This window comes from Leopardus geoffroyi, chromosome C3 (genome assembly GCF_018350155.1).
Source record: "Leopardus geoffroyi isolate Oge1 chromosome C3, O.geoffroyi_Oge1_pat1.0, whole genome shotgun sequence".
Lineage (NCBI taxonomy): Eukaryota > Metazoa > Chordata > Mammalia > Carnivora > Felidae > Leopardus > Leopardus geoffroyi.
In genome coordinates, this window is record NC_059338.1 from 15,964,873 (window position 1) to 15,990,012 (window position 25,140).

Here is a 25,140-nt window from a genome sequence, read left to right on the forward strand (position 1 = left end):
ATCAGAACTATTTACCTTCCTTAAAGCTTACTTTATTTTTTTTGAAAAGGCCATGAAGAACAATAATATATAATACTTCATCCATTTCTCCCAATTTGTAATCACTCCCTAGGAGCAGGTTAGGTATTTTACAAGGGCACATCCAGTCCTTTTGGTCTCTCGAGTACCATTTAGTAAATTATCAGCACAGTGCAATAAACGACACCCAAGACCCAGAAAGCATTAAGGCACCACTCAATGCACCTACACCCCTTTTAGGGGAAACATCACACACACTCTAGGGAACCTGGCAGCCTAGTCACCAGACGGTATGCAGATTTATGAACTAGAGAGCTCACACTCAAAATAGATTTTTAAAGAAACATTATTTTAAAAACAACTGAAAATAGGCTTCTAATCCTCCTTCTTAGATATAGCATACTTGATGGCACTCAATAAAGGTTAACTGAAAGTATTTAATGATTCAGCCCACTGCAGAGAGGATGACTCCATAGAATGCCACATTGGAAGAGAAGAGAAACAGTCCCCTTTTTGGCACCCACAATTTCTATGGCCACAGAGAATGAGCAACGCTTGAGTTTCCTCAGGGGTGATTCTCATTGAATAAAAGCCATGATCTTCTATCTACAGGCAAGAAGTTATCACATAAATAAAGTACAAAACATAGCAAAGTACCAACTAGCATAGCATTCTTTGTTGAACAAACTTACTCCTGCCTTAAGTGACCATAAAACAAGTCTATGGACTCTATGTGGTTAGAATTTTCATGCACTGAAGACATTGCCTTCTTTGTGATTTTTAGAACTGGGTTTGAAGGGAATAGTATTAACCCTCCATGTTCCTTAAGAATTGGTAACACATGATTACATAGCAGGTATTAACCCAAGAAACCAAGCCATCATTTTTATTTAAATCCTTTCCCTGAAACTGATGACTTCTTTCTTCGTATGCTTCATGTGCACACTGCAAAGTCATATATATTATGAAAGAGCCAAAGGCTGGCCCTTTGCCCCTCCAGGTTAAGTTACCAGTGCATGCTTACTCCTGAGACATAATGGCAGTGTAGTCTATATTTTGGGTGTCCGTGGAGATGGATGCCATTTCTGAAAGGATGTGCAATTGAGTTGACAAAGAGTGAGTGATTGGCATTGGGCACAAGCAGTTTTTCTGTCAAGGCTTCAAAGCATTGCACACGAAACCACCCATGCTGACAGCTCCATGCGAGAATTGCGCTTCATACTTGATCCTGACCGGCACCTCCCAGGTGCCCAAGTGCAATGTCTAATATAAAAACTCTACATACCGTCTTACAGAATAAAACTGAGAAGTCACCTCATGCCTACATTTAAATTTCATACCATCAATATGCACCTTTCTACATCAACCAAAGCCTCAAAAGTTTCTGGTGCCAACACAGGTCACCAAGTGCAGTGTTTTTAGTGTGAGATGGCAAGACTGTGATTTTCATCAAGCCTGTGACACTGCTGAAACCAGAAAGAGATACCAAGGCAGGAAATGAACTGTACACAGAGAAACAAATGCTTGAGTGCAAAGAGAAGTTCTCATGGACAGAGAAAAGGGTTGTGAAGAATTTTAATAGATTTTTTTTCAAATAATTTGTCATTTCTATCAGAGTGCCACCAATATCCAGTTCCATGCATTTTTAAAAATCTAGTGTGCTGATGCCAAATAATAATAATGCACATTTCCTATGAATATTTTAAATCCTGTTAAACGTGTGTTAATAAAAGATGTTTGTTCCAGCCAAGTTGGTCAGTGTAGTGTTCGACTATTTGCAACCAGGTAAATACAAACAACTCATGGTTTTTGGTGTGTGTGTGTGTGTGTGTGTGTGTGTGTGTGTGTGCGTGTGTTGCATGCTGCTGGCAGTCCAAGAACCTGGCATGTATGCAATTTGCAAAAATGCATGAAGATTGTGTTAGACCTGGGGCGCCTGGGTGACTCAGTCAGTTAAGTGGCCAGCTTCGGCTCAGGTCGTGATCTCACAGTTCATGGGTCTGAGCCCCACATCAGGCTCTGTGCAGACAGCTCAGAGCATGGAGCCTGCTTCGGATTCTGTGTTACCCTCTCTCTCTGCCCCTCCCCTACTTGCGCTCTGTCTCTCTCTCAAAAAAATAAACAAACAAACAAATAAATCTTAAAAAAAAAAAAAAGATTGTGTTAGACTTGGATACGTGTGATTGCTAACATGAAGACACTTACCTAGCCACTGAAATTTTTGGTATTTTTTAACCTGAAATAACCATTGCTCCTGATTGTTTTCTTCCCTTTCCCTTGTGTGTTTACAATGGTTTTCTGTGCAGTATATGCGTACAGGAATTGGAGCCGCTGGAAGGGCAAGTTTCCTGCAACCTCAGCATGGGGGTCTGTCCTTTGGCCTACTAAAATCCTGCCCTGTGTAAAATATGAGATGGCCCACTTTTCTTTAAAAATGTAGATTCCCTAGACCATCAAAAGCTGGAAAATCTGTTTCTCACAAAGTTTTTCAGGGAACAAGATTGAAATGTGAAATGTCTTTATTTCAGACATTTGGACAACAAACATGTATGGAATACACAGGCAATTAGATCAACCTACTAAAAATGAGATTGTTTTCTAAAAATTACTTTTCTCCTTCCAAAACAAAACAAAACAAAAACCCAAACTGGTTCTAGAGTAGGCCATTTCGTTATCATGTATTTTTAAAAGACTTTAAAAATCTGATTGTTTTATGAAATTTGAAGTTTAAAAACTCCATATCTGTATATATATATTTTTAAATGTTGACTTATTTTTGAGAGAGAGGGAGAGAGCATCTGCAGGGAAGAGGCAGAGAGAGGGGTCAGAGGATCCAAAGTGAGCTCTGTGCTGACAGCAGAAAGCCCCATGCAGGGCTTGAACCCACAAACCCTGAGATCATAACTGGACCCGAAGTTGGACGTATAACTGACTGAGCCACCCACATTTATATTTGTAACCACTAATCTAAGAGACATTATTAACTAAAGTTTGTGGGATTCAAGCAGTTTATTTTGTAGATTTACTTACATAATTTTTCATGAGCTCATTATTTTGCTAACAGACAGATTGTTCACGAGGTTGGCCTGGAGTATGCTAATAGATAGGGGTATGTATGTTATCGCCTACACGGTGGGATTTTATTTTTTCAATATTAAATATAATTTATTGTCTAATTGATTTCCTTACAACACCCAGTGCTGATCGCAACAGGTGCCCTCCTCAGTGCCCATCACCCACTTTCCTCTCTCCCCCCCACCACCCCCATCAACCCTCAGTTTGTTCTCAGCATTCAAGAGTCTCTTATGGTTTTTAAATACTCTGAACACACTTTATTCATTACATTAGACCTTGTTATTTTTCCCACGCTTAAAATACACCTTGAACAAAGAAGGAAGCAATGAGGGTCGTTATCCTAGTACCTGGATTCTGCTTTATTTTTTCTGTCAGCGTTTTTGAGTATCTGATCCCCAGCTCCCTCATTCATCTTTGAGATTCTCACGGCAGTTTACAAAGGAACAGGGGTTTTTCTGGAGTAAGAAAGACATTGCAATGTTACTTGAAATCTGTATTGAACAGAACAAGTTTCTTCCTTGTTTGTTGTCTGGCAAAATCTACTCATTCATCAAGCCTCAGCTCAAATGTCACCTCCTCTGTGAAGTCTTCCTTCCTCTTTGCTACCGCAGAATTTTGATTTGTATTGTGCACCATCAACATCTCGTTCTGAATTGTAACTTCTCAGGACCTAAGACTCTGCCTCATTTATCTTTGTACTGTAATTTCCCCTTATCTGCCATCTTGCTTTCTTTTATGATGCGTTATTGCTGTTAATCTCTTACCGTGCCTAATGTATAAAGTAAACTATCATAGGTATGTATGTATAGGAAAAACATAGTATGTATAGGGCTCAGAATGATCTGCAGTTTCAGGTATCCATTGGGGGTGCTGCAATGTATCCCCCACAGATGAAGGGGGATGACTGTATACCCCAGGCCTGCTAGAGGATCTGATCTATAGCAGGTGCCCCAAAATTGCCAGGAAGTATTAATTAAAGAGACTTTTACGTAAGCAAATCCGTGAAAATTCAACCAAGCCAATTTTATCTGGGTACCTGCCCTGTCCCAGGGACCGAGAGAGACATCAAAGTTACAAGGATGATTAAGACGCTGTTCTTTCCTTGAGGCATCCATTATCTGACAAGGGGGACACAGAGTAGAGCCATCGTTAGAGTCTACAGAACTGAGGTTTCTATGCAAGCAAGCCCAGAGGCAGAGCGTTTCCCTCAACGTGGGGTGTCAGGAAAGCCTTCCCTGAGGAGAGAATCAGGAGAAGGAATAGGGACTGATTTATATTTGGAATTCACTTAAATATTAAATTTCAAATTTATGTCCTCACAATTGGCCCAGAAGAAGGCAGAAGCCGTAATTGCCGTTGGAGGTGTCCACTGACACGTGAGACTGGGGGATGGCTTGCATAGTGTGCTGCCAGTGTTTCAGCCTCAGTGGGAGATGATAGGGGTATGTATGAGGATGAGAGGTGGGTGAGGATGAGAGGCAGGTGGAAGAGAAGGAAATCCCAAAAGCAATCCTCATTCTTTCCCTTGGTCGGAGGCAGCCTGCTGGCTGTCCCTTTGATTCAACACTGTCTTCACTAGGATAATGAATGTTCTAATTCGAGAGGCGTCTCCTAGCCCCAAATCACGTCTATTTCAAAATGAGGCGGGGAGGGATATATAGGAAGAGAGTTCCAGAAGAAAAACACTTTTTTCTTATTCTCGAAACCTGTAATGAGAGTGAGCTCTCTGAGTCTTGTGACAGGGAGAAGTAAAACTGTGGCATAAATTTGGATTCATTAATGAAGATAATTCTAGAGCAGGATTTTCTAGATCATTGAGTAAATGTGTTTGTGCTCTTAGGAGTATTTAAATTTGAAAATCTATCTGACACGGCAAACATCTTTTTATTAGTGTGTTTTGGAAGTTAAAGTCTCAATCTGTACCTTAAAAACCTTCTATATGAGAGAAAATAGCATTTGAAAGTTAGGGTGGAGCATATTCACATCAGTAGATTTTATTTTAACGAAGAAATATGAACTATGGGTTTCAGTAGTGTTGCACAATTATTTTGCTTTCTCCATTCTAACTAGGCTTCATAATTGCTTTAAATATTAACTGACACATTTATCCTTTCCACCAGCGATTACAGGTATCTATTTTATCGAGAAGATCCATGGTGTAAGATAATTTTTTTAGTATTTATTTATTTTGAGAGAGAGAGAGAGCACAAGTTGGGGAGGGGCAGAGAGGGAGGGAGACAGAGAATTTCATGCAGGCTCAGCCCTGTCAGCACAGAGTTCAATGCGGGGCTTGAGCCCAGGAGCTGTGAGATCATGACCTGAGCCGAAACCAAGGGTCAGACACTTAACCAGCTGAGCCAGCCAGGTGCCCCAGAAAGTAAATTATTTAATCTGCTGATTAGGAGAGCAAAATGGTTCTGTATCCATGTCACTACATACTTTGTTTTCCGTTGCATGGATTCCATCCCCCTACATTCTTGTATTTCCAGAATTAATAAAAGCAAATATTAATTATTATTTTTACATTCTTATTTTAATATCCTAAGAACCCAAGCTAAAAGCAACCAATAGAAACTCCTTAGAAAGGATGGACTGATTAATGAAAAATCTATCCACCCGGCCTCAATTTCCTCCCTGAGCTCTTGGCTCTCTTTTGGGTACGTAAGGCATACTGTTCTTCCAAATCTGGAACCTCCAATTCTTTTAGGACTTTTTTTTCTGCTTTCATAAATTCTCACATCGACACTTTTGATTTTCTGTCCCAAACTTTCAAAGAAGAATTCAAAGCCATTCACTCCAAAACATGCCCCAGTTCAGAAATCAAAACATTCTTCCTAAGCTACACTCCCTCCACTCTCTCATGGGAGAGATGGAGAAAAAGAGTTTCCCAGTACTGGTTCTCCTCCTTACAGACTATCAAATGGTATTCTTTCAATTTCACCAAGCTTTCTTAAACAATTCCTATGCTTCACTGCCCACTTCCTATTTTATCAGTTGTCAAGAAGCTGCATGTTCATTTTTGTGCAAAATAAGAGTAACCCATTTTTAATATTTGTTTTGGGATACAACTCTTGTGCCCTTTATCATTACAAGATTAATATTTCTTTATTTTATTGGTCCTATTACACTTAAGTCTTCTTATGAGCTGTCAAGAATCCCTTGGGAAAGTAGTTGGGGTATAAATAATAAATTGGTAAAAGAATTCATGATTAAAGAGAAGCTAGAATCCATCACTCTTCTGCTAACCTATCAGGAGTGAATATCAAAAGCCTACATTAACAATTAGCTTACAACGTATTGCTTTATATAATCATACATCCATACATTTGCTACCTTGCATGTTAATTCATGGGCAAATTTGGGGGATATTCTTGTGTGGAGTTAATGTTACTGAAAAGAGCTTTTAAACTGAGTTTTTAACTAGAAGTTGCTTCACTAGGGCAATAATGAGAACATAACAGGAAAACCGAGCGCTCCGTGGGTTAACGCTAATAGCGAACGAGCGTAGGAGGCCCATGGAAACCACTGGAAGTTATATACACACCAAAAGCGTGAGTCATTCAGACCGTTTATGCCTACGCACACACACATCCACATGCGCGTGCATGTGCGCCCACACCCTTCCCAGTTCGCACACCTGACTATGAAAATAAATAAGCAGACCCCTCTGTTAACAATTTTATGGCTCTATTTTAGGCTGCGTCTGAACTTTTGAAGCTGATGAGCAAAATAGTTTCCCATAAAAGATAATTTCATTTGCCAAAATGAAACTACTTTCTGTTATTAATGCTGTAATGAAATGGCCTGAAACATGAATCAGTGATCTGAACAGAAAGGATGCTCCCGTTCCCACCTCCGGCGGGGGTGGGGGGAGTTCTCTAAACAATTACACCCACGGAGAGGGCTGTACAGTTGTATTTTCATCACTGGCCAGTTGAGCTGTGTGGCTGTCATACTTCCCAGTCTCCCCTCCAGTGACAGCCGCATTGACAACATGTTATACTCCACATTGATTTTACAGTTAAGGAGCTGATTGTGATATATAGGGATTTTAAGAATTCAGCTGAGAGGCTGACTTTTGCCTTTTATCATTCCATTAAAATTTTATAACCATCTTTTTCATGTCATTTCATCCATGAATTCTTACTTTAGAAAGTGATAGCTACTGCTGTGAGCATAACTTTCCTCATGTTCAGAGCTTTTTATTGTATTAGCAAACTACCCCAATTACAGTTATTACTCATGTTTTACATAATTGTGGTGACCCTTTCCACCATGCAGTAGCATGCCAGTTGATTTGTATATAGAATTAGATGATTCGGCTTATCATTTGAAAGCACTAAATTGGAAGAGTGCCGGGAGTCAGGTTTTAACACTTCCCCGGCCAAAGGAGCTAATGAGGCTGCTTTCAGCTTCCTCTCCTGAATCACACAAGTTTAAGGACCCTTCGTGCAACAAGAGCAGGGAGCCTACTCAGCTAGAGCGGGAAGCTAATAAAATGTATGCTGGCTTTTAAGGGGAAAAAAAATCATGAAATTGAAATTGAACATCTCGTCTTTCCCAAGATAAGAGATCATCTTTAAGGAAAGCTCGTGCTCTGTGAGGGCTTAAAGTGCCAGTTCATCTCATTACCGTAGATGTTTCACCTATAAAACTATCATCCGATTCGGGAGAAATAAAAGGCTTATCCCCATCATAACAGAGAACAAACTGTGTCATTGCTGCTCCTTTTTCCTGAAGAAGCTCACAGTTTGATAGTGTACAAATGAGACATAATTAATTAAGCAAGACCCTGCTGAAAACTCGAATGGAAATGATTCTGATTCTTAAATGTATATCATTCTTTTTTAGAGGGCGGTGGTGACATAGGGTAAGACAATAAAGGCTTCAATCTCCGCCACTGATTTTATGGACCCTGATCTCAGAGGATCTGGTGTTCCAAAACGACATTGGCATCTTGTGAGACTCACGCTTGTTTCTTCTTAGCTAAATCTGGATGGCCAGCATGAATAAAAAAAGGATCTGTATCCCTGTTTTGATATAGTAATTGGGGCTGCTACTATGTATCTGAGATCAAAAGTAAGAAAGGTCACAGTGGTTTTAAGAAAGCTTTAAAGAGAAAGTTGACAACAGACTCACACGGAAAATGCGATCCATATCAAAATCACTGTACTTTCAGGATTTTTCTCCTCAAATCGGGTGCATTGCCAAATGGTCAGAAATGGCTTGATTTCAGGGTTAGCACATTGTACAACGGCTTTCCTCTCAAAAAAGTAATTATGACCCTACCATCAGTCCGGTTGGTGACAAATACGTGGATCGTGTTGTGCGAAAGTGCGTTCCTATGGACGCTCACATGACCAGCTATTACTGTAGTCGCTGACTGTGAGAAGCAGTGGTTGCATTTCACATTTAAACCTTGGGTGTAACACCGAATCACGTCCACACACTCACATAATCAACGCTGTTTTAAACAATTACTAAATCCAAGTATATCTTCTCTAAAGATTTTCCATAAAATCTAATGTTCACAGAAAAATCTCATAAATGTCAAAATTGCTGTGGGCAGAAAAGGGGGATATAGTATTTTCTTGATCTGTTGTAGCAATTTATAGATTTCAGGCCGTGGTTTATAAGAATGCTAAATGTTCTGGAATTACAGCTGTTACTGATCAGTGATTGAGCCAGATTTGTGTTATTGCACCATGTTCTTGCTTGTACCTAGAGAGCAGTAAAGCCTCCATATAATAAAAAGCACCTGCATTTTAAATGAAATTTCAATTGAAAAACTTAACAGCCCTTCAAATTGCAGAATTTAACGCAGCCCAGTAAAGCTTAAATAACACTTTGCCTCCGCAGGCTGAGGGGTTTGCATTCAAGGTGACTTGATTGTGTCGCATGGTGAAATTATTTACAATTAAGGAATTTCTCTGGAGGGCTGCAGGATATTTGCTGTTCCACAACACCTAGGCAGGCATATGGTGGGCCTTTTTCAGTATTCATGGAGCCTCCTGAACCTTTATGATAATTGAATCAGTTAGAGTGCTGAGTAGAGCAAGCATAAAACCTGTTAACCTAAAGGTCAGATCTGTGCATTGTTTATTTATCAGTAGGTGAAAGAGCTAAATCGGCAGCTTCTGTCACAGTCACAGTAAAAAATCACCTATAATATTAACAGGGAGTAGATAAATTGCAAAACATGGATTAGAATGATAAACAGAACTAGGTATAATATGGAATATATAATGAGAGATGCTGAAGGATTTTACCGGGCTGTAAAATACGCAGGTTTGTTATGATAGTGTTATTGATTATAATTAGTTACTGGGGCTCTAGAAAAATGTGGTGAAGCTGGAACTTTGCTTACCATAGCCCTCTTGTATATTTCTCTAATAATATCTGTATTTCAGAAAAGCCCTCCTGATATTTTTAATCATTAGCTTTAATACAGAGAAATGATTTTAGTGAAGTTATCTTAGAAAGGAAAATGACAGTTTAGTTCAGCAGTATCCAATGAGTACATCTTGCACACTTATGAGCAGTCATGGTTCCTGTCTTTATGACATTTATTTATTTATTAATTGGCCTTTGCCAATTGACGAATTTCATACCTTGGTAGGAGGGGTATTTTAACTTCATTTTGAGAAGCTGTGGGAAGTTTCCGAGAGATATCACTTCTTGAATTTATTCTACTTTATAGAACCTGGACCAATGGACCCTCCAGTTCTTCTGGACGTGAAGTCAAGAACGATGTCAGTCATCTGGCAACATCCTTTAAAGTGCAATGGGGTCATTACCCATTATAACATTTACCAACACGGTCATCTCTACCGGAAAACTTCTGGAAATGTCACTAATTGCACGGTGATCCATTTACGCCCATATACTGCCTATAAGTTTCAAGTGGAAGCCTGTACTTCAAAAGGGTGTTCCCTCTCACCAGAGTCCCAGACTGTCTGGACACTCCCAGATGCACCAGAAGGTATCCCAAGTCCAGAGTTGTTCTCTGATACCCCAACATCTGTGATTATATCTTGGCAACCTCCTACTCACCCCAACGGTTTAGTGGAGAACTTCACAATTGACAGAAGAGCCCAAGGGGAGGAAGAAGTTACTACCCTGGTGACTCTCCCAAGAAGTCATTCCATGAGGTTTATTGACAAGACTTCTGCTCTCAGCCCATGGACAAAATATGAGTACAGGGTACTGATGAGCACTCTTAATGGAGGTACGAACGGCAGTGATTGGGTAGCAGTGACCACAAGACCCTCACGACCTGCTGGGGTACAGCCACCTGTGGTGCATGTGCTAGGACCTGATTCAGCTGAGGTAAGACACGGAGTGTTCTGTCTCCTTTGCAGACTTAGGAATTTACCCTGGATTGACTCCGTGTTGAACAGAGCCATCTACTGACAAAACGCATACATTTGCCATTTTAGGCATTCACTGAAAAAACTGGGTTTTGGCCTTTGGCCCAAACTATCTTGAATTCGATGTCAGTTTTTCATTTCTCCCTGTATCCCCTTAATTATATTGTCGAGATGCTTCCATTTGCCTCACACACCTGAAATACTTTGAATGCCACAATGGGATGCTTAGCTTAACCACCACGTCAGATTTAAATAGATCAGAAAATGAGAAGAGATGAGGAAATGCGGAGGAATGGATTAGCATGCTAACAAAAGTTCCAATTATCCATATTCTGATTTTTTTTAATGATCAAAGAATCAAAATGATGGGGAAAGGAATAAAAATAGCGCATTCCTGGGCTATCTAGAAAGTGTTCAATTATTCACTTCATTCTACTGGGAATGAACTCTAGAGGACAGGATAACTACCATTGTTTTGGCTTGCATACAAACTTCATTCAAGGGAAATTAGTGTAACCAAACAGGAGGGAGTTCTGTAGCTTAGAAGCCTCTTTTGTGTAAATACACACACGCTTCCATGGATTCAGTCTTGTACCACTGCCAAAAGCATTGGTACAGTAGCTTGCTCACCAGAGCACAAAACAAAGGATATTTGCATAACAGCAAAGTTCATCTGTTGAGATTATTCCTTGGATCTATGTTGTGTGTTCTCTCTCCCCCCCACCAAAAGCAAACACTAGGTGTTGCTAAATAGTGTAAATTGTTGAAGAAATTTAATTTGACCTACAAACTAAAATCTATTTGGAAAAGCCTTTTTTAGTTTCAAGAAGAGGCTGGTCCAAGCAATATCACGGTCAAAGCAATATCAAATGTGTGTAGAATTCTGTTGATAATATGCTAAAAAGGAAATTAATTTGAAGTATATGATATACTATGTTTATTATATGAATTGAGCAACCTTAGGAGTTGTTCTTCATTCAAAAGAAAAACAAGACAACAAAACAAAATCCCAAACAAACCTAGAGTTATTAATCATTCCAGAAACAACTTTTTGTTATAATCCTGAGGGAATTTTGCACGATGTCAGTAGCATTACCAATCAATATAATGCAACATAAACACTGTCCCTTCTCAAAGGCAAAGCTATGAAATGGACGTTTTTCTGGATTCTTTATAACAAAAGTTTAATAACTAGTCAGATCTTTAAAAAGAATAAATATTTTCAGAAGAATAATGTCTCCATGCACAAGGCTACTTGATTCAGTGTATGTAGATAATGATCAAAGGTATCCAAAACTAGTGGCCTGGCTTTTTCTTCTTTTTTTTTTTTATTCCAACTTTTGATTTTGTAACCTTATCCAGGAATGGAATAACGTACATGGCTTGTCCACTTGTTAGAGTTAAATTTATTTAGCTTGGCTAGGAAGCTGAATTTCCCAGGCTCATGCTGACCAGGTCAGGAATCTAAAAGTCTCTATATAGGTACCTGAAATATATGGCCACTGCATATTAATGCTAATTTTAAAAAAATCACACCTTTTATTAATTCTTATTTTATTTGCAACTAGAAAATCAAAAGGTAACCGTGAAGAGATGCTTTAGGAATAGTCAACTAAATCTAGTATAGGATGATATGTATTTAAATATTAAAACGACATATTTGTGCTTCAGTATTATTGACTCACGTTATATTCAGGAAGATCTTAAGATTGCCAAAGTACATCTTCTGGTGATGTGGCTTATCTGGTACACAAAGGCATGTGACTGCAATACAGTGATTTCTTTTTGTAAAATATATTTAAAAGTTAAAATGGCATATACATAAAATCTTAATGAGAAGTATCATCATTAGTACACTGGTTAAGAAATTCATTCACCATTTACCACGGAGAGTCATTCTGAGTATTAGGTGAAAGAAATTTTTGATAATACCAACAGCAACAGCACTAATAATAGCTTCAATTCTGCTAACGTTTATTGAGCAATAACGCACCTGCATGAGTGCCTATTTTAGTACTGAGAATACACCAGAGACCAAAACAGAATCCCTACTATCACGGAGCTTGCATTTTAGACAGAACTACACAAATAAATATTGGCATTCCCAGAGTGACAAGGACTTAGGAGAAGGAAAAAAAAAAACAGATTAAGAAGAAAGAACACCAGCCTATAGGATGGGGTAGAACAGGAATGGATTGGTATTTCTCCTCAGTTCTTGCCGTGTTGTACCATGTGTTCTGTTCACTGCTACACCGTGCTGCCAGTGAGAAGTCACGGTCTAAGCAGAAAAGCAAGGGAAACTCCACCCACTTCAGCCAACTAGAAAACAAGGTAACATAGTAATAAGTGTAAAAAGGTGTGGTATGACTTGGCATAGATTTGAGCTTAAAGAAGGGAAAATTGTAGACCACACTGCATATCAAAATCATATTTTTTACGTTTTTTTATGTATCTTGAGACAGAGAGCATGTGTGCAAGTGAGGAAGGGGAGAGAGTAAGACAGAGATAGAGAGAGAGAGAGAGAGAGAGAGAGAGAGCATCCCAAGCAGGGTCCATGTTCCATTCTGAGCCAGACATGGGGCTTGATCCCATGACTGTGAGATCATGACCTGAGCTGAAATCAAGAGTCGTACATTTAACTTACTGAGCCATCCAGGCACCCCCCAAATCAAATTCTTAACATTGTATTTGATTGTTTGATTATAAAGAAAAGAACTAATATATGATGTCACAGAGGTTATCTGAAAAAGTTAAAACTGTTAGGGATGCCCGGGTGGCTCAGTTGGTTAAGCGTCAGCCTCTTTGATTTTGGCTCACGTCATGATCTCACCATTCACGAGACGGAACCCTGAGCTGGGCTACACACAGGGTGGAGCCTGCTTGAGTTTCTCTCTCTCTCTGCCCTGGCCTCACTCTCTCTCTCTCTCAAAATAAATAAACATTTTTTAAAAGTTATTTAAAAAATGAAAACCATGCACTTTTATTTGGTATTTAATCACTTAAGAACATTTATTGCATTTTATAAAGTTGGTAAAAATGCTGTACCAATACTTGAAAAAGATAGTTCAGTAATCTATAGATTAATTTCATATATGAATATACATCCAAAACTTCTCAATAAAATATTAGCAAATTGAATTAAGGAATATATTAAAAGAATGGCATGCCAGGACAAATTTGGCTTGACTCCAAAAATATCAGAATGGTTCAAAATCAGGACATCTATCAACATACTTCTTAATCAACTAATCAAAGAAAAAAGATCATATATTTTTATCAATAGATACAGAAAAAGGATTTGTAAAGTTCAGCAGCCTTTTCTAGGAAAACTTCAATGTAAAATCAGATTTTGATAAAGTTGACTTATAAGACTGCTGGTGATTAAGACACAATTCTTTTTACTTTATAAGAGCAAAAGATTTATAAGATTGCTGCACTCACTAAGTCTTAAGTATGATACAGGACTAATAAAAAAAAACATAAAAATAACTAAGTTGTGGGGCACGTGGGTGGCTCAGTCAATTAAACATCCAACTCTCGATCTCAGCTTAGGTCTTGATCTCAGAGTCCTGAGTTCAAGTCCTGTGTTGGGCTCCATGCTGGGCATGAAGCCTACTCAAAAAAATAAATAAATAAAAGAATAACTAAGTTGTGTAATGATGTGATGTCATGAACAAACTTCCTTGAATGCGATGACGTGGGTGCAGCCGCACCTTCCACAGCTAAAGCAGAATAAAAGACAACAGTCCTGCAGTTCTCAGTCTTCATGTAGTAGAGTCCTTGCTGGGCTCAGACCACTGAAGGACCAGCTGTGTTGTGCGTGTCACAAGAAGCAATAGTGCCCTCCAGATTGTGTCTGCTCACTGTGTTACTTGGGTGTGTACTCTTAATGTTGCTCATTTACAAACAAATCTGATAAGAACCCAAAGTGAAGAGAGTTGAGTCTTCATCACCATTATCACCTAATTGTGAAGTATTCCAGTCTTCGATGTCTGCTTAAATCAAACCATAAAATGTATCTCTATATAACATCTTATGGAAGAAAACAAAATAATGATGACTACTATTTATTGAGTTCATATTAAGTTCCAGGAATTGCTCTCATTTAGTCCTTAACCCACCCTCTCAGATAGACACTATTATTATCCCCATTTCACAGGAAGGAAGGAAAACTGAGAATTGAGAGATTAAGTAACCTGCTTAAGATTACATACAGAGAAGAGCCGCCTTACCCACCATGGTGGTTCCAAGAGCACATGCTGTTCCCAACTTCTCACTACAGCAAATGGAGAACGTGCTGTCTTCCTAAATGGAAGGAGTTAATTCCACAACATGTCAGTCCTTCTAGGATTGACATATACACCTAACATCATTCAAAATCAGAATGCCAATAATGTTTTGTTTCAAATTGGATAAAATGATCTTTAATTATATAAAGAAGACTAAATAGTTGAAATATTCTAGAAAGTTATGGAAGAAAAGTATACTGAGGTGACATCTTCTTCAGTATTTACACTTATTATAAAGCTACTAAATGACAATAGTATGGTGTTGGCATAACAATAGACAAATGATCATTGGAGCAGACTAGACTTTAGACACAGATACAGGTATACATGGGAACTTGAGTTATTGTAGAAGAAACATTTTATTTCACTGGGAAATAATGGTTTGCTTCAAAAGTGATACTGGCTGACAGTCCATGTATAAGAAAAAAAAAGATCTTTCCATTATATCGTAAGTAAATTAAAATTAAATTTAAAATTTAACGTTAAAAATAGAAATCTTAAAAAATAAGAAAAATTCCATATAATCTAAAGATGAGGGGGCTCTTTCTAAAGAAAAAAGAAAGAAAGAAAGAAACTCAGAAGTCTTAAAAGAAAATACAGTTATATTTAACTAGAAAATAATTTGTTTCCTACAAGCCATAAGACTCCCCCTCACCAAAAAAAAAAAAAAAAAGTGGGTCCCTCAGTGGCTCAGTCAGTTAAGCGACCAACTCTTGATTTCAGCTCAGGTCATGACCTTACGAATTGTGAAATCAAGTCCTGCATCAGGCTCTGCACTGGCAGCACAGAACATGCTTGAGACTCTCTTTTTCCCTCTCTCTGTCTCTGCCCCTCCTCCCCCAACCACACTCTCTCTCTCTCTCAAAATAAATAAACATTAAAAAAAAAAAAAAGTTAAACTCCAAGAGGTAGATTGGGAAAAATCTGTAACACACATTATAGAATAATAGATTATTTCCCCATAACATAGAAGGAACTTCTTCTTATTTATTTATTTATTTATTTATTTATTTATTTTTAATTTATTGTCAATTTAGCTAACATACAGTGTAGTCTTGGCTTCAGGAGTAGATTCCTGTGTCATCACTTATATACAATACCCAGTGCTCATCCCAACAAGTGCCCTCCTCAATGCCCATCGCTTACCTCCCCATCCCCACAACCCCCCACCCCATCAACCCTCAGTTTGTTCTCTGTATTTAAGAGTCTCTTATGGTTTGCCTCCCTCTCTGTTTGTAACTTATTTCCTTCCCTTCCCCCATGGTCTTCTGTTAAGTTTCTCAAATTCCACATATGAGTGAAAACATATGATATCTGTCCTTCTCTGACTGACTATTTCTCTTAGTTTAATACCCTCCATTTCCATCCATGTTGTTGCAAATGGCAAGATTTCAATCTTTTTCATTGCCGAGTAGTATTCCATTGTGTGTATATGTATGTACATATATATATACACCACATCTTCTTTATTCATTCATCAGTTGATGGACATTTAGGCTCTTTCCATAATTTGACTATTGTTGCTAGCACTGCTATAAACATTGCAGGCCATGTGCCCCTTTGAATCACACTCCTGTTACATTTGGATAAATTCCAAAAGTGGTGCTATTGCTGGGTTGTAGGGTAGTTCTATTTTTAATTTTTTTGAGAAACCTCCACCCTGTTTTACAGAGTGGCTGCATCAGTTTGCATTCCCACCAACAGTGCAAGAGAGTTCCCCTTTTTCCACAACCTCACCAGCATGTGTTGTTTCCTGAGGTGTTACTTTTAGCCATTCTGACTGGCATGAGATGGTATCTCAACGTGGTTTCGATTTATATTTCCCTGATAATGAGTGATGTTGAGCCTCTTTTCATATATCTGTTTGCCATCTGGATGTCTCCTTTGGAAAAGTGTCTATTCAGGGGTGCCTGGGTAGCTCAGTCAGTTAAGCGTCTGACTTCTGCTCAGGTCATGGTCTCATGGTTCGTGGGTTCGAGCCCCGCATAGGACTCTGTGCTGACAGCTCAGAGCCTGGAGCCTGTTTCGGATTCTGAGTCTCCTTCTCTCTCTGCCGCTCTCTTGCTCGCACTCTCTCTCTCTCTCAAAAATAAGTAAACACTAAAAAAAATTTTTAAAAAAAGGAAAAGTATCTATTCATGTCTTATAGAAAGAACTTCTAATAATTAATTTTTTAACAATTTATGATTAAAAGACAATTCAATAGAAAATAATGTATAAAATATGGATAATTTAAAGAGGAAGGAAGATATGTAAAGTGTCAATAATATTTGGAAATATTTATAGCTCACAAAAAAGCAAAGAGAATGCAAACTAATTGGAGAAATAATTAAGTAATAATTAAGAACTAAGTAAAATAATAAGTAATACATAAGCACAAACTAAAAAGAGTGGTAGTTTTAATAGTTTATGAGGATACAGATCATGAACACTTTCTTTCATTTTCTGTAATAAAGTGAATTACCTCAACCTTTCAGAAAGTAATCCATCAATAATCATTAAAATTAAACATAATGCACCTTTGGCATAGCAATTCTTGCTAACCTATCCAATAAAAATAAATACAATGATATGTATATATACATTTTAACGTATTGTTTTTAGCAGTAGAGAAATGTCAATAGGATAAAAAGTGAATAATTTGTTTTCAATCATGAAAGGAGTATTATGTAATAGCAAAAAACAAAAAACAAAAACGAATATGCCTGTAGTCTATTGTTAAGTGTAAAAATTAAGTTACAGGTCAGTAGGAATAGAATAAACCTTTTTTTGGTAAAAAAAAATTAAAGAGCGACAGCTTCCATATATGTGGGTATATTTGCTTTGCTTATCTGAGCATACCAGAAAGTATGAAACACTATATCCCAAGATAGTACCTGTTCAATTTAGGAGGGTAGCCTGCCGTGGAGAGGTCATGGGACGAGGCAGAGGTAAAGGGCCACACCCCACTTTTCATATGTACCTTAACAGTAGGTTTTCATTTAAGATATTAGATTTGTATCTTGCCATGAGAGAAAGTGTACAAATTTATGTAAGTTTAAAAGAAAAGGATGATATTCTGAAAGAGAAATTTAAGTTTATTTCAACAAATACTTATTATACACCTTGTTCTGTAAGAGAAGCTTTGCCGGGGAGTCTGTTGTCAAGAGGAATTGTTATATGGAGTCAAATGGTCCACACCCTTGGTCCTTGTACACTCACACGTTGTATGAACTAGTGCTAGAATTATGCAATCGTATATAGACATGAAGGCAAAGATGGTCTCTTCACATTAGACATGGAGGAAACTGAGGCTCAGATATGGTAAGTATTTTGCTCAAAGTCTCACAGCTTCAGTTGAGTAGTCTGGATCACCAATCAGGGACATTGATTCTGAACCCATTCTCAACCCATTATGTCAATCTTCATGAATCTTCATAAAATTCTTAAATATAGTTTGATGGAGTTAAAAAAGGAAGAAAGTTACAATATTCATTTGTGTTACTTTTTCAGGCCAGAGGCCAATCAACTGACCTGCATTCATAAATTTTTGCTTACAGTAGGGATCTTTGGAGGTGCCTTAATTATTTTTTTTTAATTTTAATTTTAATCTTTTTATTTTATTTTACTTTAGAGAGAGAGCAGGGGAGAGGGGCAGAGGGAGAGAGAGAGAATCTCAAGCAGGCTCCACACTGAGGCTCCAATGCAGGGCTCTATCCCACAACCATGAGATCGTGACCTGAGCCAAGATCAAGAGTCAGATGCTCAACCACCTGAGCCACCCAGGCACCCTGGAGGTGCCTTGATTCTTTAAGGGGAGCTACTCTTCAGGGATCTGAAAGAGTTGGTTCAAGTCAGTTGCTCCTTAAACACTTAACCAGCTACCCACCTGTTCTTTTTTTCTGAAAAATAATAACTAAACAGAAAAATGGAAATCTAAACAATTATGTACCACTCAACTAAAATAAATAATTATGGTAGTCAGGGCATCTCTGAAATAAACATTATATTTCTAGTAAGAGACTATAATTCTATGTAAAAGATTTCAGTGTAAAATTCTTGTTTTAGAGAGTGCATCTCTTGTTTATTCAGGCCAGGAACATGCTCTTTGATCTGGGTTTTCTGAGATGCAACAATATTTCATAATCCTTCCTGTAGACAATGGATACTTAAAAAAAAAAAAAAACATGGGAAATTAAGCAGACTGATAATTTCAGTCTCATACATTTTTGCCTGCACTGTAGTAAATGTGATCTTGAGCATAGGAAAGAATAGAATAGAATATGTAGGTAGCTGGCTACTTAAAAATCTTGAATGCATTTATTTTTAATAATGGCTCTGGAATATTTTCAGGAAGGTAACCAAGTTAGAAACCCTTTCTGTTAGCTTACCAACTATGAGAACAATGGTCTTCTTCACATAAAAGCCCTTCTGAAAATTTCTGTAGAAGTGCATTCATGTCTTCCAACTCACTACTGTCAAAAAGAGTTTTTTTTCCTAACTCTGTAGTTTTTAAATGAGAAAAATAGGTAATTTTCAGATGTAAACATTTATAGTATAGAAAATAGGGATTTTTTTTCCCCAAAGATCTTCAAATGACTGTCTTCAGAAACATTACATCAAATCTTTTAATCTCTTCTGGGTATCTTATTCAAGTTTTATCTTATGAGTGCTTTTTCTCAGTCTGAATACCAACTTCCAAATCAATTCACTGTTAGCTCAACTGCACAGACAGACGATCTCCTAAGTTTTAATTCTTTCAAGTGCTGCCAAACCTTGACCTGAACTCAGAATGTTCTGGCTCGAGAGGCAAAAAAAAAAAAAAAAAGTGGTATTCCACGTATCAGTCAGGTTGAATTTAGCTGTCATAACCCTTCCATTTTTCATTTACGTTACAAGCATCAAGAAGTCCCCTGAGTTTGACCTTGACTCATTTTTTGAATCCACAGAGCACTGCACCTACAAAACAAATAGAATCCTATGTCTCTTCTACAACCTTTGCTCTTTAGGTTTCTTTGATGTTCTCTACATCCAGACAAATCTGCTATGCTCATAAGGTACACATTTAAAACTTCTTTCCACCCAAAAACAGTGTGGACCACTCCAAGAAGAAGTTTTTCAAATTAGCCATGATTTCAAACCATGTAGTAAAATCTGAGTAGGTATTGGGCCACTGTTAATTCTAAATGAGGACAGCAATGAGCAAGCAACTAGCCCACTGACATGTGGCGGGAGCCCACTTTGCTGCCACTTACCAGTAAGAATGCCCTCTGGAAATCTCAGGTGATATTCCTTCTGGAGGAAATTGTTTTCTCTTTGATTTAAGATAGAAAATGTTGGTGAATTCTTCTCTATTCGAATTTTTCTATTACTTCTTTCTGACTTTGATTTTGTATAGGGTTACAAATGTGGATATCATTACATATTACTCTGTGGAAATCTGTCTTTTAAATTTTCAAAATAACTGTATGCTAAGGAAAAGAATATAATTCTCCATCTCTGCGTGCATGACGTTAAATGGGTATACAATTTAGGCCCTGCCATCCAGAAGCATAGTCTATTTAGGAGATGAAATACGTACTCTAAACTTTAAGGAACATTGCAAGGCAATGATGAGAGATGAACCAGAATAGTATGTAAAAAAGTGATTTTTTTAATGGCCTATGTACATTTTATTAGGGCTCTTTTACCTTCAAAGCATGAGTGTGCTACCACTACAGCCTTACAAAATTTAGCCAAAAAAAAAAAAAAAAAAAAAGTAAAAGGAATATTAAACAATGTAGTATCCCATCACACAATGTTTCTTTCTTTCTCACGCTGAGGTCCATGTGTTAGTTAAATAGGATCATCCTTTGCTTGCCATTTTAAAAGCTTATCTCTTGTCTTTGACAATAGAAGTTGCTATTGCTTTACTTTTTGCATTATGCACACTTGAGATTCAGGAACTCAACTGTGCATCCTCAGAAAATGCAAAGAATGGTCGTCCACCCCCATAGTCCAAAAAGGGAAAAAAAGAAAGAAAGAAAAAGAGGGTAGTTACATATTTAGAGTACACACTAACAATGCAAAGCAGGGAGTTCTGATATTTCATTTAATTGAGCTGTAAACAAGAAAACTGTCAAATCCTGCCGCTGCCCCATTGATGCATGTGGATGTGTGAATTTTCTCCATGTGTGTGCTCTGTGTCCTTTAGAACACCCACAGTGGAGATGAATCGCCAAGGTGTGTATTAGTCTGACAGTCCTAGAAAGTATCACGACTAAAAGCTAAACCCAGGAAACAGCATTTCATTTGGTTCCTGGTGTACTGCTAATTGATCCCAAACCCTTCATTACTGTCTAGTGCAAAAGGCTAAGTCGAAAGGAGGCATTTAGAAAGTGACTTAAGTGAAAACAAGACAGAGCAAAATTCTAGGCCTTGTGAAGTTCACTTGCTCTGTTCCTGTGTTGTCACACTGATTCTAAATTTATCTTTTCTTTCAGGTCACTTGGAAACCCCCACTCATCCAAAATGGAGACATGCTTAGCTATGAGATCCGCATGCCTGACCCTCACATCACAATAACCAATGTTACTTCCTCAGTGTTAAGTCAAGTAATTACTCATCTGATTCCCTTCACTAATTATTCTGTCACCATTGTGGCTTGTTCAGGAGGTAACGGGTACCTAGGAGGGTGCACAGAGAGTTTACCTACCCATGTTACCACCCACCCCACCCTACCTCAGGGCATTAACCCGTTGTTGGCGATTCCACTAAGTGAATCATATGTTGGGATTTCATGGCAGCCACCATCCAGACCAAACGGACCCGATTTGAGGTAAGAGAAAGTGACTGTGCTTTTGGATTCTATTACGGTCTTGTCTCAAGGAGGGAAGGAAAGAGACTTTTACTCATGTACGAATGCAGAACTAATTCCTGATTGGATGTCCCCACTCGTAACTTGAATACAATTTCATATTGCATATCTTGACTTATATAGAGCCATAGAAGTTCATCAAGATCAAAATATAATTTTGTGAAGCTCTAAAACCCCTTGAAACAACAATCACTGTTGTCTAACAATCTTTGATGTGATCCTTCTCTTGATTTTCAGAATAGATTTTAATTATATGTTAGGCAAATTTGATGCATGTTCTAAATAATACATTTACACAAATATGCCTCAAAATTCCAAAGCTAGCACAGTAGTTCCTTGGCATGGTATTATTATCTGGAAACTTGTAAAGAATGTGGTCAGGGACATAGATAAGATGAAAGGGAAGTATGTGATTCTGAAATAGCTTTTTAACAGCCTACACTTGACACTTAGCCAAGAGCAGCAAGTTGATAATATTATCATTATTTATAAAGCCCTGATGGGTTGAAGTCTTAGGAAATCATTACCTTTACAAGCATTTTGTATTTCTACTTTGTGTGAAACTGGCGATAAAGTTTTGGCAAATCTGAAATAGAAGAAATCTAAAATGTTATCATTCTTACTGATAATAGTAAAATGTGAATGTAGCCGATTGTTTCAAAATAATTGAATATGTGAATCTTGAGCTAGAAGGCAATGACTATCTGGAAAAAGCTTCGTGATTGTAAATTAAGATGTTTTCTTTGCGTTTACATGCACACCCCAGACACTCATACCATGAAACAACCTGAATTTTGGTAATAACATTAGTTGAGATAATCCTGATGTTTCTGCTTGTCTTTTGCTTTAGATATGAGCTTCTCAGACGTAAAATCCAGCAACCACTTGCATCAAATCCCCCAGAAGATTTAAATCTGTGGCACAATATTTATTCAGGAACTCAGTGGTTTTATGAAGATAAGGGTCTTAGCAGGTGAGATTACAAAAACTATAAAAACAAATGCTGGCATTTAGTCTTGGGCACGTTGAATAGTTCAAAGTATCTTAGTGTCTTCATTGTGTGAGCATGTTATCAGTTGTGCAATAAAACATGTTCGGTTATTATCTGTGGCATTAATCATCGAACTGCAACGGTCAGCATGTTTAATGTTTGCCATCTTAACTGTATGCTTAAAATAAGCCTTTTGAAGTCGAACTTGTACATGTTGGAGCCTTAACCTATTGCCTTTATCACAGCTCCAGCAAGACATGAAAACTTAATTGAAGAATTTGGAAATAGCAAGCATATTCGAAACGGGGGGAATGACTGGGCACTTACAACATGTTTACTATAACTTCTGGAAAATAATTGTTATAATCGATTCAGTCCACACAAAAATTATTTACTTAGCACACCTGGGACTTGGAAGAATTCAACCAAGGGTTCAAAGGAACCAGGAAACAGGCAAATAGGCAATGTCAGCAGAGAGCAGTGTGTGGGAGGAACCGCAGATCTGGGTCTGTGTCACCCTGAGCTGGAGAGCCAGATTTGTGACCTTATGCAAGTCACCTACTTTCTCTGGGCTTAACTTTTGTTGTCTATAAAATGAGGAGATTGGATGGGATTAAATGACTTCTCAACTTTGCTGAGTCCAAGCAATGCAATCAGATTGCAAAAGAAAAACAAAAGCAAAACAACAACAAAAAACCCCGCGAATATGATTTTATGAACACTTTTCAGACACATTTTTTTAATAACTTTTCTATCAGCTTAATCATTTTCCTGGATGCCCCACTGACTAGCTCTACCCTGAACTCTGTTTACAGCTCTGGCCTTGCCTCCCCCGCCCCCCTTCCCCACCTGGGCTCCCTTCCAGCCTCATGAACATCACCTCCAGTGCCTCTGACATGGACCACTTGCTAACTCACCTTCCCCCCATTGCCGTCCTCTCCCTTTTGTCTGACTAGATTACCCTTCACATCTTGGTCTGAAAGTGGGCTTCCCTGCCCACTCTTGCTGGTCTGACTCAGCTGCCCCTTTCATGTATCCTTCAAACGCCCTCACATATCACTATTGTCACTGTAATGTACTGGCCTGGCTGCTTGGCTGGACACCCCACTGTATCGTCAGATCCACTGTGAGGCAGGGTTTTCTCTTGGTGACCCCCATACCCTCAGTCCCTAGCATCCTGCCTGGCACATGGTGGGCCCTTGGATGGTTGTTAAATGAAAGAAGACAGTAACTCAGTAAACAGTGAGTTATTTCATTTCTCTGTGCCTTAGGAATATTAATTGTAGTGTTATTATCTTTGGAGAATGGATAAAACCAAGGAAAATCCCCTGTCCATCTTAAAGGATTGTGGTGGGGAAAACCTTACAGATATTCTAAGGTTCTCGGGGGGAAGCAACATGTAAATCTGATGAAGCAATAGAGTGAACCCCAGGAAGTTGCCATTTTTGTAAGTCCACCTCAATCATCATGGTCACTAGACTATTCTCCACTATTTTGGGTTCATTATTCACTTAACCCCACATCTTTCTGTAATTATTTCTTCTTGCTTACTATATGCTGAAAGGCACGGGGATGAGAAACAAAAGTGAATTCAGCATAACTCTTGCCTTCAAAGACCTCACACTCTAGTGGAGGAAAACACATCACACACATGGCTGTACACGTATTAATTGCTTTCATCTCAGTGAACTGCATAGTCACCAACACTGCCTAGGGAAATCATATAGAAAAGTAGCTTTCTATGACCTGTGAACTCTAAGTGCCTTAAATATAGCATTTTCCAATATAAATAGGACTTGACTATTTAACATTATAGTCAGATGTTTAGCCATGAGATGTTTGTCTGAAAAAGAGAATAAATCTCAGAAAGTTAATGTTTCTTTATAGAAGAAATGAAAACTTATTAAAGAATTGGACCAAAGTCAAACATTTATTATTGAATTTTTAGTGATGCCTTTAAGAATTTTTAATGAGAGGTCCAAATCTAAGATTTAAGAAAAGAAATATAGTTAAATCTCCACAAATTAAAGTGAAACATAAGGTGACATAACCACTTTGTTGACAGCTGCTTCTAGAAGGGAAGTATACATCTAACCAACGTGCTGAGGAGGTATTTTGACTAGCCTCATAATGCTAAATGTCAAGGGTTTTTTGTTCTGTTTTTTTTTTTTGTTTTGTTTTGTTTTGTTTTGTTTTGTCTTGTTTTGTTTTGTTTTGCTTTCTGCTAGGACTAGCAAAAAAAAATTCTTTTTTATTCAAATAATTGATATGACCCACGTAAGCAGTGTGTGATAAGAAACAATATGCATTTCTTTTTAATATTAAAAATAAATGGAGTGTGTCTTCACATTGTGAGAATTTTTTTTTTAGCCTTATATCCTTTATAAGTCCAAACAAAGCTAGAGGCCCCTTTAGCCCATGGAGGGTTTTCTCAAAACTCTGAGAGAAAACTGGAAATTAGTCCACTGGTGGGCACTATGGGCTGTGACTGTTTTTCTGTTAAGAAGTGATCTTTTTTGGTAGATGTCGCCATTACCCACCTTGACTGCTGGCAGTCAGGGT

At 38.0% G+C, this 25,140-nt stretch overlaps 1 protein-coding gene across 3 annotated transcripts in view; it reads left to right on the forward strand.

Annotated features, from left to right (window-relative positions):
• USH2A (usherin) overlaps positions 1–25,140 on the forward strand; it is a 742,577-nt gene that overhangs the window by 480,206 nt on the left and 237,231 nt on the right. For all 3 annotated transcript variants that reach the window (XM_045455771.1, XM_045455772.1, XM_045455773.1), the window contains exons 41-43: positions 9,794–10,422; positions 21,214–21,548; positions 22,438–22,560. In XM_045455771.1, coding sequence (XP_045311727.1) covers positions 9,794–10,422; positions 21,214–21,548; positions 22,438–22,560 — 1,087 coding nt within the window. The remainder of the gene's footprint in view (positions 1–9,793; positions 10,423–21,213; positions 21,549–22,437; positions 22,561–25,140) is intronic.